Below are 12,692 nucleotides of genomic sequence, written 5' to 3'. Positions count from 1 at the left end.
GATGGGCTAGGTTTCTCTGTTGGAGCCAGCACAGGTGATTATTCCTGGTCCCTGATACTCTCAATCTCTGCTTCTGTGTCTCTGTTGGCGCCAGCACAGGTGATTATTCCTGGTCACTGATACTCTCAAATCTCTGCTTCTTTTCTTGTATAATCATGTTCTCTAGGTTTGAGCTGGACTCAAAACCTGCCCTGTCAAGGCTACTAACTGCATTTTCTGCCTGTAGTGAGAGCATGACACTGTCTAGGAACAGGCATTAGTGAGTGCATTGCATTGCATAGAGCTATGCTGTGCACATACGTGCGCGTGCATGCATGACTGCATAGTAGTACTGCTTGCTTTCTACATGCATGCTGGTTTAATGCATGGTTCTTTTCAGAGGCTTGCATGCATAGATTTGTACCGCCAATTTGTACCGGCAAAGCTTTTTGTGAGGAGTAACACACCCTACCCCCATGGCCATAGGCCATCAAACAAGGATACAAAAACAGTAAAAGGAGACAGCACATGAACAGAGAAAAAAAGATACCCTCCTATAAGCCTGAGGCAGGCCTGTTCCTGCTGCAATTGCAATTATGTGCTGGCGAGTGAGTGAAGCAGCCAGCCAGCCTGCAGTGAGAGCACCAGCCACACCCACAAGGCTTTTTTCAGAGACAGCTAGAGACAAAAACAAAGCAGAGAACAAGCTTAGCTTGCTTGCCTGCCTGCCTGCCTGTGTGTGATTTTGAGCTGGCTCACAAAGATTCAGTGGTGAGTGATGTGTCTTTCCATGGCATGATCAGTGTGTGTGTGTGTGTGTGTGTGCATGGCTGCAGGCTTGTGCTGCTGCAGCAATGCAAAGGTTGCAGCAAGCAGCATGCAGCCAACCTTGCATGCATGCATGCATGTGTGCATGGTCCACAAGATCTTCTTCCTCCTTGACACATCACAGGAAACCATGATCAAAACCCTGACCTCCCCCAATCCAAACATCTTGTCATGCTCAATCTTTTCCTCCTCCTCCCCTGCCACATTGGAGATATGAGAGAGAGAAAGGGGGAAAAGACACAGAGCTTTAAGTCTCTCTCTCGCCTCCCTTGTGTGCTTGTATATGTGTGTGTGTGTGTGTGTGCACTTTATAGGCATGCAGAGGTGTGGCCAGGCCAAGACACTGGCGCAGCCTGCAGCACAAGGCAAAGTGAAATCCAATGTCCATGAGTACATCTATATGATGTGGAGATGCAGGCAAGGCAACCAAAGAGTGCTTCTTGGCTATATCAAGTGCCTCAATGGCTCTCTCAATGCTCAAGTGCCCCCTGCCCTGGCTGCCATTATGAGTTTTGTGTACATTTGCTTCAAGAAGGTGACCCAAACAAAGGATTTCTGTCATAGAAAGAGAGGAGGTGCATGTGTCTTGTAGGATTGATGGATTGATTGATCACCACACAGATTGAGCAAAACAGCAAAGGCATGTCACTCCCATCATTCCCCATCTTTACAGATTGGAATCCAGATTTGTTTGTATCTACATGCACATACCTGTGTGCTGATGTATCTCTGTTTTATGCTGACAGTAGACTGGGAGAAAAAATGAAGTTATGAACTTCTTCCTCCGTTCCTAAATACAAGTCTTTGTAGAGATTTTACTATGCACTACATACGGAGCAAAATGAATGAATCTTTACTTTAAAATATGTTTATATACATCTGTATGTAGTTCTTTATTCTAAAATATGTCTACATATGTATCTAGTCCGTAGTGAAATCTCTAAAAAGACCTATATTCAGAAACAAAAGGAGTGGTATTAAAATCAAAGAAAATATGAAATGTCTGCTGATCATTAAACTATTGGTTTGGGAAATGGTACAGTGCCATATTGTCTCTGGAACAGATGGGCACCTGTACAGTCATTTTAACTGCCTTCTCAACATGTGTGCGGTGAGCAGTGCCATCTTGTGAGCAAATCAATGGCTGCTCAGAATGTGCATATCTCTCAATTTCCTGTAGAGATAGATCATGCCACCCATCCTCTGCTTAATTAACCAACCCAGTGCTCAGACTCAAGTTCAGTCATCTCAGAGAGGAAACTGTGGCACCTGAATACTCAATTTGTCATGAATAAATGATGATTGCTGAAGAGCAAACTATTGGTCTCTTCAGCTGCGTGAAGGTACACCTCTAGATTGTTTGTTAACATGCTCCTAACGTAGCCTAGCTATTAGCATGTTAACAACCTATTTCCCCTTCGTTGTGATTTTTTCTTCTAAAAAAGTCAATCAACATCTACATATGGATTATAAGACATTGATTTGGTGCTGTCAGTGAGTAGTGACCGGCACGTATCAAGCCTATGTCTTTTTGTGTACCATTTAATCAAGTAAATGAACAATCGAGTAATACAGCATCAATATGATGGCCATGCATCTCAATGGGAACGATCAACTTGCCAGTAGTATACACTTCAAATTTGCAGTTCCAAACCGTGTGTGCGCAACGTGGAGGCACTATCCGTTTGCTGCATCTCCTGATTTTATTTTTGATAAAACTGTCGAACGCGCTGCATGATTGCATGATGATCTCGCAAATCTTATTCGTTCATAACAAATTCGTGAAGATTGTTTATCGTTCATGTGCTAAGTAAACTAATGCCCTTGCGCAGCTGTGTTGGCTATGGGTGTAGGCTAAGTAATTGTATATTACAGAGTCAGAGAGTGCTCATGCATGGAGTCCCTTAATTAATCTCGGTTACACTTACGTGATGGCCTCAACTGCAGATAACTGACAACGACTAACCAAGTATGTCTGATATATCCAGCTGCTCTAGAAAATTATGACATATATATTTACATTAAGCCCAAGTGGATACATGTCAATTGTACACGAGCAAATACTATAGTGCTCAATTATCATCACTATCATTCAGTTTTCAATGTGCAAATGTACTGATTGATCCATGTTACATCCATGCATGCATGCATGGCCCTTGACTTGGGGATATGCTGGATCAAGAAACAGAGCAACATGATCTAGCTACATGCCAAATTACTCTCATGAATATAATAATTCTTATAGTATAATAAAATGACCAAAGATGAGATATATGCTAATTTATCTTGTTAACATTTTTTCGTACAAATATTTGTTTACTAATCATTACAGGATTCATTCCCACCTCATCTCTAACCACCCTTTTTTATCATGTAGTACTATCTATTTTGACAGCTAACTGCCCCCTATCATATCTCATGAGACACAAAGTATCACAATTCCTGCACTAACCAAACCCTCCATACCTACATCTACTCAAACTAAGACTTCAATCAAATAAATGTTGTATATACATCTAATTTTGTTTACCAAAAAGACATGTATATAAACTTCCTAGATAGTGGCTCTCCTTAACTAGAAGCCCCTTTTTTTCTAATCATTCACTAATCGATGCATGCACCATCAATTGTGTAACGCTGAATGCATACATTAGCAATTTGTTTGTCTAATGTTGCAACCGAGTAGGTGATCACCATATCATACCCGTCGTGATCCGTGACCTGGCAACAGAAAACATAAGGTTGTGGCGACTAAGGAATATGGCCGGCCGGATGACCCTGTAACAGGAACATGAACATGAACAGGGACATGACATCTTCTTAACTTAATTAATTGCCCAAAAGCAGCGTCCTAACTGAACAGGACCTTAACAAGATATCCCCCAAAGAAAGGTACATGCTGCCTCATCCAACAGTGGCATTCCTCCTGAGCTCATCGACTGATTCATCATGTATGTTATGTATTTGGTGACATTGTGGTATAATACTACGTTAACCTCGTTTCGTGGAGCCGATTGTACACACCCCGTTTCACTATTTTTTATAAAAAAGAATATTAGGATAGCGTCATAGCAAAGAAGAATGTACATCCAACAAACAGTATGGACGGTCTGTCGTACGACGTCTTTATTTTGGTATATATATATATATGGTTTGCAAATTGCAAGTTCGCTGATTTTTCATGATCGTTCACAAAATAAGTTCGTATCGGTACATATTTTTTCTTCTTCTTGAACACAACAGTTGAATAAAGGCTTTGTTTTCTCGAACACACAACAGTTACATTCTAGCAACCCGAGGGTATAGCATAAACGTGCACACGAAGAAAACATAGGAAGGAAAAGAGGAGTGGCACAAAATGGCTAAGTAACTTTAGGGTGGTCAAAAAGCTAGACTAGTTAGACCAAATATAGTAACCTTGATGGAAACATCTGTGTTTCATGGACTATTATTAGTCATGTTTTAAGATTATTGGGCATAAGGTGAGGAGTGCGTTGCCATGCTGCGGTCACTTGAACGTAGAACGTACTTCACACTTACCTCCATCCATCTCTCCCTCTCTCTCTCTCTAGCCTTCTCTTTCCCTTTCCCTAACCTTTTTTTTCTTCTCTCTCTAGCTAGCCTTCTCTTTCACTTTTGTTTCTCGGACCTCTTTTTTTCCCCTTCTCTCTCTAGCCTTCTCTTTCTTTCTGTACCCTGTGTCCTACGTGAGTTTTTGTTGTTGGCCTAGGTAGTTTTCGTGTCCAGTGCCGTGTCTGGGCCTTGCCCATAGATTCTACAGCAAGATGGCATGGCATGCACCCCTAGCTTATGTTACTATACTATTTATGAACTCACTTCCATCACAAATCACACGCATAATTGTAAATTAATTAACCACTGACATGACAGCCCTCTTCACATCCAGTGCTTTTATCCTTAAAATTCTTCATAATTTTCTCTCTCTCTCTCCTGTGGCTGTCCCCTCTCTCTCTCTCCAGCAACTTTTATTTTTATTATTTAAGCTTCTCTCTCTAGCAAAGACTGGTATTAAGTTTGAGACCAAGGGGGGAAGAAACATCTCTCTCCTCTCCTCTCATCTCCCCACCTCATCTCCTTTGTCTCCCCCGCTCCTTTGCTCCCCGGCACGGCACATAGGAGGGAAGAAGAGGAATATATATGGAGATGAGGCGGCCATGGATGCACCCTGCCGTCTGATCATCCGCCGCCGGTGAGCCGAGATCGAGACATGAGACGTGCTGCCCGGCGGACGAGGTCAGCAGCAGCAGCAGCAGATCGACGGCGCCGCCATGGTTCCAACCACTAGGAACCACCTGCCACAGCAGCACCATGACCCCAGCGGCAAGAACAGCAAGCCGCACCCGTCGTCCTACTACTCCGGATACCACATCGCCGCCCACCTGGAGGCTGCCTCGGAGCAGCAGCAGCCGTCCAGCTTCCCTCGGCGGCTAGCCATGGCCGACGAAGACAGCGCCGAGGGGCGCCGAGGCGAGGAGGCGGCGGCCGGCACGAGCTCGCGGAGCGGCGGAGGGGACTGCGAGGACGGCGGCAGCAAGGACTGGCTCCGGCTGGGTCTCGGTGCCGTGGCGTCCTCCTCGTCGACCACCACGTCCTCCTCCTCCGCTGGCGGCGACAACGACGGCGCCAGGGCTGCACCGATGGAGCTGCACCTGCTCGCCGGCCGCGACGGCAAAGAAAGCGCGAGGATGATTAGCCGGCCGCCGCTGTTCCCGCTGCCCGTCAGGAGCTATCACTGCCAGTACGGCCACGGCCGGTATCGGCCCACGACGGTGGGGGCCAGCGGGTCGATGACGCCGGCGCCGCCGTTCATGCCGTTCGCAAGGCCGCTGAGGAGCTGCTCCGCCGATCTCTTGAGAGTCGTCAGCCCACCGACGCCAAGAACGGAGGCCGCCGGCTTGTGGCTAACTCTTCAGGCAGCTCCCAACCAGTAAGCATATTTCTACATATATACTACAACAACTCTACATATATCTACACACATATTCAATTTGATTCTCTTCTGAACTTTTTTTGAATTTGCTCATAGTAATTTCTGTATATGCACACATTACCAATGCATTCTCTGATAACAATGCAAGTACCATTGCATGGTATGTAATTTATTTATTTAATATAAATTGCATAGTTTTGCAAGTGCACATATGCCAACAAAGCTGCCTCAGATTGGATTTAATTTATAATTTTGAAGCTGCAGTGCGGAGCTCTAGTACTTAACTACTCTTCTTGCCATGCTTGCAGAGTTAGAGAGCCCATTTTGCCTCAGATACCAAAGAGCTACTTAAGAATCAGGTACGCACAAATTATAATTACATTTTTATCTCTTGTGTACCCCTTCTCCATTGAGTACAAATAATATTAATGCACAACAGTGTTATCGGTGCAAGTATGTGTCTGTATATGTAGCTCTCCTACGCACAATGGCATATGTAGGATGTAGCTAGGTACTACCTAGCTAGCCTCCAAAGTTTCTAGGTATAGTTCATGCGGCAGCTATCAAGCTACGTACACTATTATACGTGTAGGATTAGTACCTATCAAATACACCTTTTGTTTTTTGTAATGATTTGGTATGCATATATATATGAATTGTCCAGTAAAACGAAATGAGACTTGGTGTAGGAATTGAAAGGTCATGCTTGCACTGCATGCACACATAAGTATATCTCAAAATGCATGAATTCTTTTCCCACAGGGATACCAACATGAAGGTGGAAGTGGTGCTAAGGTACTTGGCGGAGAAGCTAGGACTCTCACAATCTCATCAGGTACATCTCGAAATCCACCTTTAATTAAATATTGCCAACTTTATTTATGGCGGCATGGCTATATTTATATGCAATTTCAGGATATTGTTGTACATAAACAATTTTATCCTCGGCAGATTGGTATATAGCACCCACTTTTTTCACAAAAACGAGCGATCTTTCATCTGCTCTGAATTGCTCTATCTATCTATCTTTCTCCATCACGTCAGTGACATCAAATTTAGCTGGGAAGAGCCAATCAAGTGATTAACCGTGAACAGTAGTACGATTGTTGGATTTACGCTGCAAGGTATAGAGAGCATTGGTTTCTTGTTGTGTGGCCGCATGTATGGTTACGCTGTTGGCACTTGGAATAATCATGAAAGAAACACTGTACCTAATTAAGCGTACCACATAGCTAAGCTATGTCAGCATCTCATATATATATTGTTGGATATAGACAAAGCAATAGGTCAAGGGGCCACATCATATATGCATCAAGCTCTCTTGAACTTAAATAGTTCAAGATAGCTAGCTAGGGACTCAATACAATTCACTCGAATAACATTTCTTACACCCTTATATGAACATATCTTAAGTGGTAGCACTAGAGTTAACTTAGCAACAGAAACTTTGTTTGTCTAGATGCGGATGCATGTATGATCAACGGTGGACAATTATCCTAGAGTCAATAGAAATATATGCTCACCGAAATCAATAAGTCACTAATGGAGCAGTTGGTGCTGCATAACTATCATCATGCATGCATGCATGCATGCAAAATAACTTGTACAGTACACTATTACGTCAGTATCTTGTTGGAATTCATCGATCGATCCTATAGCTTGATGCACGCAAGAATATTGAGTTGCTTATGCTGTTTTTTCTGCTGATACACAATGAAGCATTTAACACACGATGCATGAGGGCCGACCGACTGTTGAGGCGTCGGTGCATGTCATACTGTGTTTCGACATGGCCATCCCAACTCATCCGTTAAGAGTGCACCAGCTGCTAACTTCGTTTTCATGAAACACTAAGTACAGTTCCTGTATGTTATATCGTCGTCAATAATTAATCGTCTCAACTATACTAATCAAGGTCAACTTGATTGTCTAATCTCGACGTGCTCTGCTCAACTTCAGCACGTTTTTCCATCGTCTTGAAGAAAATAAACTATTTTCTTCTTCTTCTTGCGTATATGGTTGCGTATAGGAAGTTCATGATTGGACCTGTACATGGATTTATTCTTTCTTAGATGGCACTGCACTAAGATAGTACTCCGTACTCCTTTGGATTGATATAAAACAGAGATGACCGATCGTTTAGTTGCACGGTCGTTGATATGAAACTCTGATCGTTGCTTTCATTTCTGTATGGATACGTAAGCGCATAGCATAGAAAACTACTCCCTCCGTACCACAATATATGACGTTTTAGCAGTTAAATAATTTAAGCTGCTAAAACGTCATATATTATGAGAGGTAGTATATTATAAAATTAAGGGCATTTTTAACCAATTTCCTATAAAATAGAGGAGCACCCGGCCGAGTAACCTTAGCAGAGTATTTATACTTCACTAAGTTGTGGCTGGTTCTAACCAACCCCCTAAACTTAGCGAAGTAAAAGATAAATATGCATACATTCAATCTAGTCTCAATCAAAATTTGCATAAGTTTAAATATAAGTTCAACATAATCTTGACAATTGAACATTAAACATAAATTCAAACTTACTACTAAACTTTAACTACACTAGACTACTCATCGGCCATAGTAGAGACCGAGTCAATCCTTTCTTGAGAGACCTCAGTCGCTGAGAAATGGGTCGGGCTAGGGCCGTCGTCCTTGCCGCCCTTCTTGACCTCCCTGCCATTGCCGGCAAATATCGTCCGCTCCGCCTCCACGAGCTCGGGGTGTTGGTGGTGGAGGTTCTTCATGTATGCCTCGTCGTCGGCCTTCGCCTCGAGGCACCCCCGAGCCACCGTCGCGCTCACCACACCCGACACTGGCGGGTTGAGGTGGACCGGCGCCGTCCCAAATGGAAAATTGTGTCGCACGACGAAGCCGTGGAATCGAACTTGCCAACGGTCGAACTGCATCGTCGCAAGCTCCGCCGTATGAGTCTTCCAGTCGGTGACCTCCGCCACCCATGTCCCATGCTGGACGTCGAGGTATGTCCTTTGCGACGGTCGCAACGGAGGGAGCTCGAGGGAAGTTGGCGAACCGGGCGGGGACGGGCGGATCGGGTGAGCGGCGGCTCGAAGATGCGTCGCTCGAGGAAAAACCGCGGGCGTGACAGTGCGGATCCACGCCGTGGATCGGCGGCGGCGAGGGGCTTCAGCCACCGCATCCGGCCATTGGGACGAGAGAGGGCGGCGGGGAACGGAGGAAGATGTGTCAGCGTCGGGGCGAAGGGGTGGGGAGGAGATAAAGGAGGGGATGCACTTAATTATAAACGGTTGAGTCTAATTTTTTACTCCACTAACGTGGATTGAAGATCGGCCAGGTGCCGGTAAAAAGAGTAAAACCATATTTTTATTCTTCTAACTGGTTATATAGTGGATCGGTTAAAAATACCATAACTAAATGAGCTTTGCTACAGCTACGAATGCTTTACAAAACTTCTACGGACGAGGCTGAGCTGGGTTATTTTAATTGGTGATTAGATGAGGCCCGTCCCACGATGAAAATCAAAGGGAAAGATTAGTGAAGGAAAAAGTATAGATCCGTAACTTTTTGTAAAACAAATCGGTAAGTCTAGCATTTTCCAAAGTACAATAGTATCGTTGGCCTACTATAACCAACCTACAAACAAATTAAAGTACATCTACACATGATTATAATCCACATAACTGGTCATTCGTGGTAACTTTGCTGAGGGTGCATGGTCTGCATGCTCAATTACTACATGCGTCGCGCACGAACATATACCTGCACGTACATATTCTTCGTGCCACATACACATGTTCATCCATCACCTCGTCGTCACGCCCTCGTGTGCAAGATGCACACGTACGCTACGTACGTACCCTTCGCGCGCGTGCGTGCGTGCATCATCATGTGGTTTTCTCTGGTGCATCGATCGGGAGCACCTCAGCTCGTCCGTGCGCGCGCGCACACGTACGTCTGTGTCGCGTGCGCCACACCCGGCTGAGCACGCACGCGACAGCCGGCGGCATGTGGTACGCGTACGTGGACGCCACGCGTACGTACGACGTGGATCGATCGGTACGTTTTACACACCTGGGGGTTAATTTGGATGGGAAAGAAACGTGGTGGTGGATTGATGAGTGTGCGTCCGGCGTGCCCCGGCCGGTCGGTCGATGGATGGGCCGCTTTATGCGCTGTGGTAGAGCACGTAGCTTGCTAGGACGTACTGGGTGGTACGAGAGGTACGTGACATGGCCATCTGACCGCTGGCGGCACGCGTGCAATGGGTGGGACCACTCTGCTCGAGGTGCCGCGCAGGCACGTACGCACGTACGGCCAGTAGCGACGGCCAGCGTGTAAGCACGCACGCACGCGTGCGGATACGTACGTACATCTCTGATCTCTAGCCAGCACACATGATTTTATTTCTCCTTTGCTTCGTACGCCTACGACGACGAGTAACTGTGGCATGCAGTGAAAGGGATTCCAAACAACTTTCTATTGTACTCCCTCCGTTCCTAAATATAAATTTTTTTAGAGATTTAACTAATGGATTACATACGGAACGAAATGAATGAATCTATATTTTAAAATATGTCTATATACGTCCGTACGTAGTCCTCTAGTAAAACCTTTTAAAAGACTTATACTCCCTTCATTCCTAAATATAAGTATTTTTAGACATTTCATTAGAGGACTACATACGAAGCAAAATGAATGAATCTATATTTTAAATATATCTATATACATTCGTATGTAGTTTTTTTAGTAAAACTTTTAAAAGACTTATATTTAGTAACGGAGGGAGTAGAGTGCATGCATGCATAGGAGGCCTAGCTTGCGTGCACAATCAATTCTTGGAAGCTTTTACGTTTGTAGAGTAGTACTGTACTTGGTTTATTCTGTTTTTGCAAAGAAGGGAAGGTATGTTCTTGTGATCAGAGGGAGAGCTAGCTTTGGTTCTTGGCTTGTTGCAATGGAGGAGTAGTTTCTACTGTAAGGTCGATCGGAGGGAGTGCGGTGCGAGCTGGCTGGCAGTCATGTACATGTGTACGTACTATGTACGTGGCTGCACTGCAAAGCCAACGTACGTGAAAGCGATCGATATTTATCTGGCGGTCGTTCGCGCGTATATATGCACGCCATCATGCTTATGCACTAGACTATGAGAGTATCGTTGTCTGTCACTCGCGAGGCGCCCTAAATGTTTTACGTGCGTGTGGTGATAGTAAGAAATCTACATTGATTTCAAAATATGACAGTACATCCGCAATGGCACATTTCATTTTTCTGCAATTCTTACTGCATTTGTTATGTGCATCCCTCGTGCCAGCGGCATCATTTTTTTTAAACAAATAATTTGTTAAAATCAGGGCACCATTTTTTTTAAAACAATTGCGCAGGGGACACCATTTCTTATTGTTAGCCACTGAGCAACATTGGATTAACCAGTGTATATGTTTGTTGTTCCCCGCACGCAGGTGGAGCTGACATGCCGAGGGCATCTCCTTCCTCCCTTCTTGCAGATGAGATACGTGAGGGATTGCATCTGGCGCGGCTCGCCGGCGCCGGGCGAAGAGGAGGAGGCCGGGCCGCCACGCCGGCGCTCACCGGCCACAGCTACCACTGACCATGTCATGATACTCTTTTACAGCATAAGTGTAGGGAACCACTAGTTAGCTGATCAACCAAACCCCTCCTCCTCTCTGTGATTATAATTAATCAAACAAGTCATTTGATTCATTTTTCCTGGTACTTCCTAGTTCCTACATGTCTCTGATCTGCTGCTCATCTGGCTAACCTACACTTAATTGGTCCCAGAATAATTAACCAACCAATTGGCCATGAATCGCTCCTCTTCTCTGTCTTCTAATTCCGCTTTACCTGTGTAAACTTATGGAATGAAGCATATTTAGTGGAGTCATATGTTTTGTATGGTTATCCCGCAAAAAAAAAAAATGTTTTGTATGGTTGTAAGCGATTTTCATTTCTATAAGCACCATGTGTTCGAGTGTATGCTTGCAATTGCTAGTTTATGATCACTAGCTGTGTGCCTGTGTCTTGCTGCAATTAAGCGAGCATTCACGGAGAATTACCGATCTAAGTATGGCATCTTATAAGGCGAAGAACAATCACGCATACAAATTGTACACATGCATTGAACCGTCCGATTCATGATCAAAGTTTGAGGTGCCATTCGCTTTGTTGTCATTTGCTACGAAGCATCGATACTTCAAAAACCTATGTATCACCGTTCAGTACTTCGCCGCTACCTTGATACGCCAGATACGGCTTCGATACGGGTATCTTCGAAATATCATCTTTTTCAATTTAAAAAAAAAAAAAAAATGGCGATACAGGTATCCTTGAAGTATCGTCGTTCAGTATTTCTCATGCCTTGATGTATCGTTGATTTGTTCATATAGGTAGTTGACGTGTAATGTACTGATGTAGTAGTTGGATAAAAGTGTTTACTAAGAATGTTGTTTGTTGAATAAAATTACTTGTTGATGTTGTTGGCTTGCTGCATGTTGATTTTTACGACGTACAATTACTTAATGATGTTGCTGCTGCCTCCTATTGCTAGGAAAGAAGATACAACTATAAATCATGGCATCTTTAGCTTTCTTCGCCATCATTTGAGTATTACTGATATGTATTGCTTGCTGATTTTAATTGTTGTCATGTTCATAGGTGAAAGTTTTTATATATTTATCGTTATGAGAATAAAAAACTCAACAAATATTGTGCTCTCTATACCATTATCAAGAAAAAACTTTTAAGACGTTGGAAAAAGAGCAGTACCACCTTCATTATTTGACGCACTTGTGCAATTCAAGGTCGCTCTTTATATATGTTTATAATTTGACAATCTCAAGTTCTTAACTATAAAAGGTTAGTTGATTTTATGTAGTCATGTTAATAGGTATTACAGTTCAAATTGAATTGAGGACAGTCTATGGTCGTG

At 43.9% G+C, this 12,692-nt stretch overlaps 1 protein-coding gene across 1 annotated transcript; it reads left to right on the top strand.

Moving 5' to 3' along the window:
- The first annotated feature begins 4,656 nt into the window (after window positions 1-4,656).
- On the top strand, window positions 4,657-11,573 carry LOC123445319 (protein LAX PANICLE 2-like). Its single transcript, XM_045122282.1, has 4 exons — window positions 4,657-5,755; window positions 6,067-6,117; window positions 6,521-6,593; window positions 11,206-11,573. The coding sequence occupies exons 1-4, from the start codon at window positions 5,097-5,099 to the stop codon at window positions 11,398-11,400; spliced, it is 978 nt and encodes a 325-aa protein (XP_044978217.1). The 5' UTR covers window positions 4,657-5,096; the 3' UTR covers window positions 11,401-11,573.
- Window positions 11,574-12,692: the final 1,119 nt, after the last annotated feature.

This window comes from Hordeum vulgare, chromosome 3H, assembly GCF_904849725.1.
Source record: "Hordeum vulgare subsp. vulgare chromosome 3H, MorexV3_pseudomolecules_assembly, whole genome shotgun sequence".
Taxonomy (NCBI): Eukaryota; Viridiplantae; Streptophyta; class Magnoliopsida; order Poales; family Poaceae; genus Hordeum; species Hordeum vulgare.
Note: the sequence above shows the minus strand (reverse complement) of the source record. Positions and strands in the feature narration are given on the sequence as shown.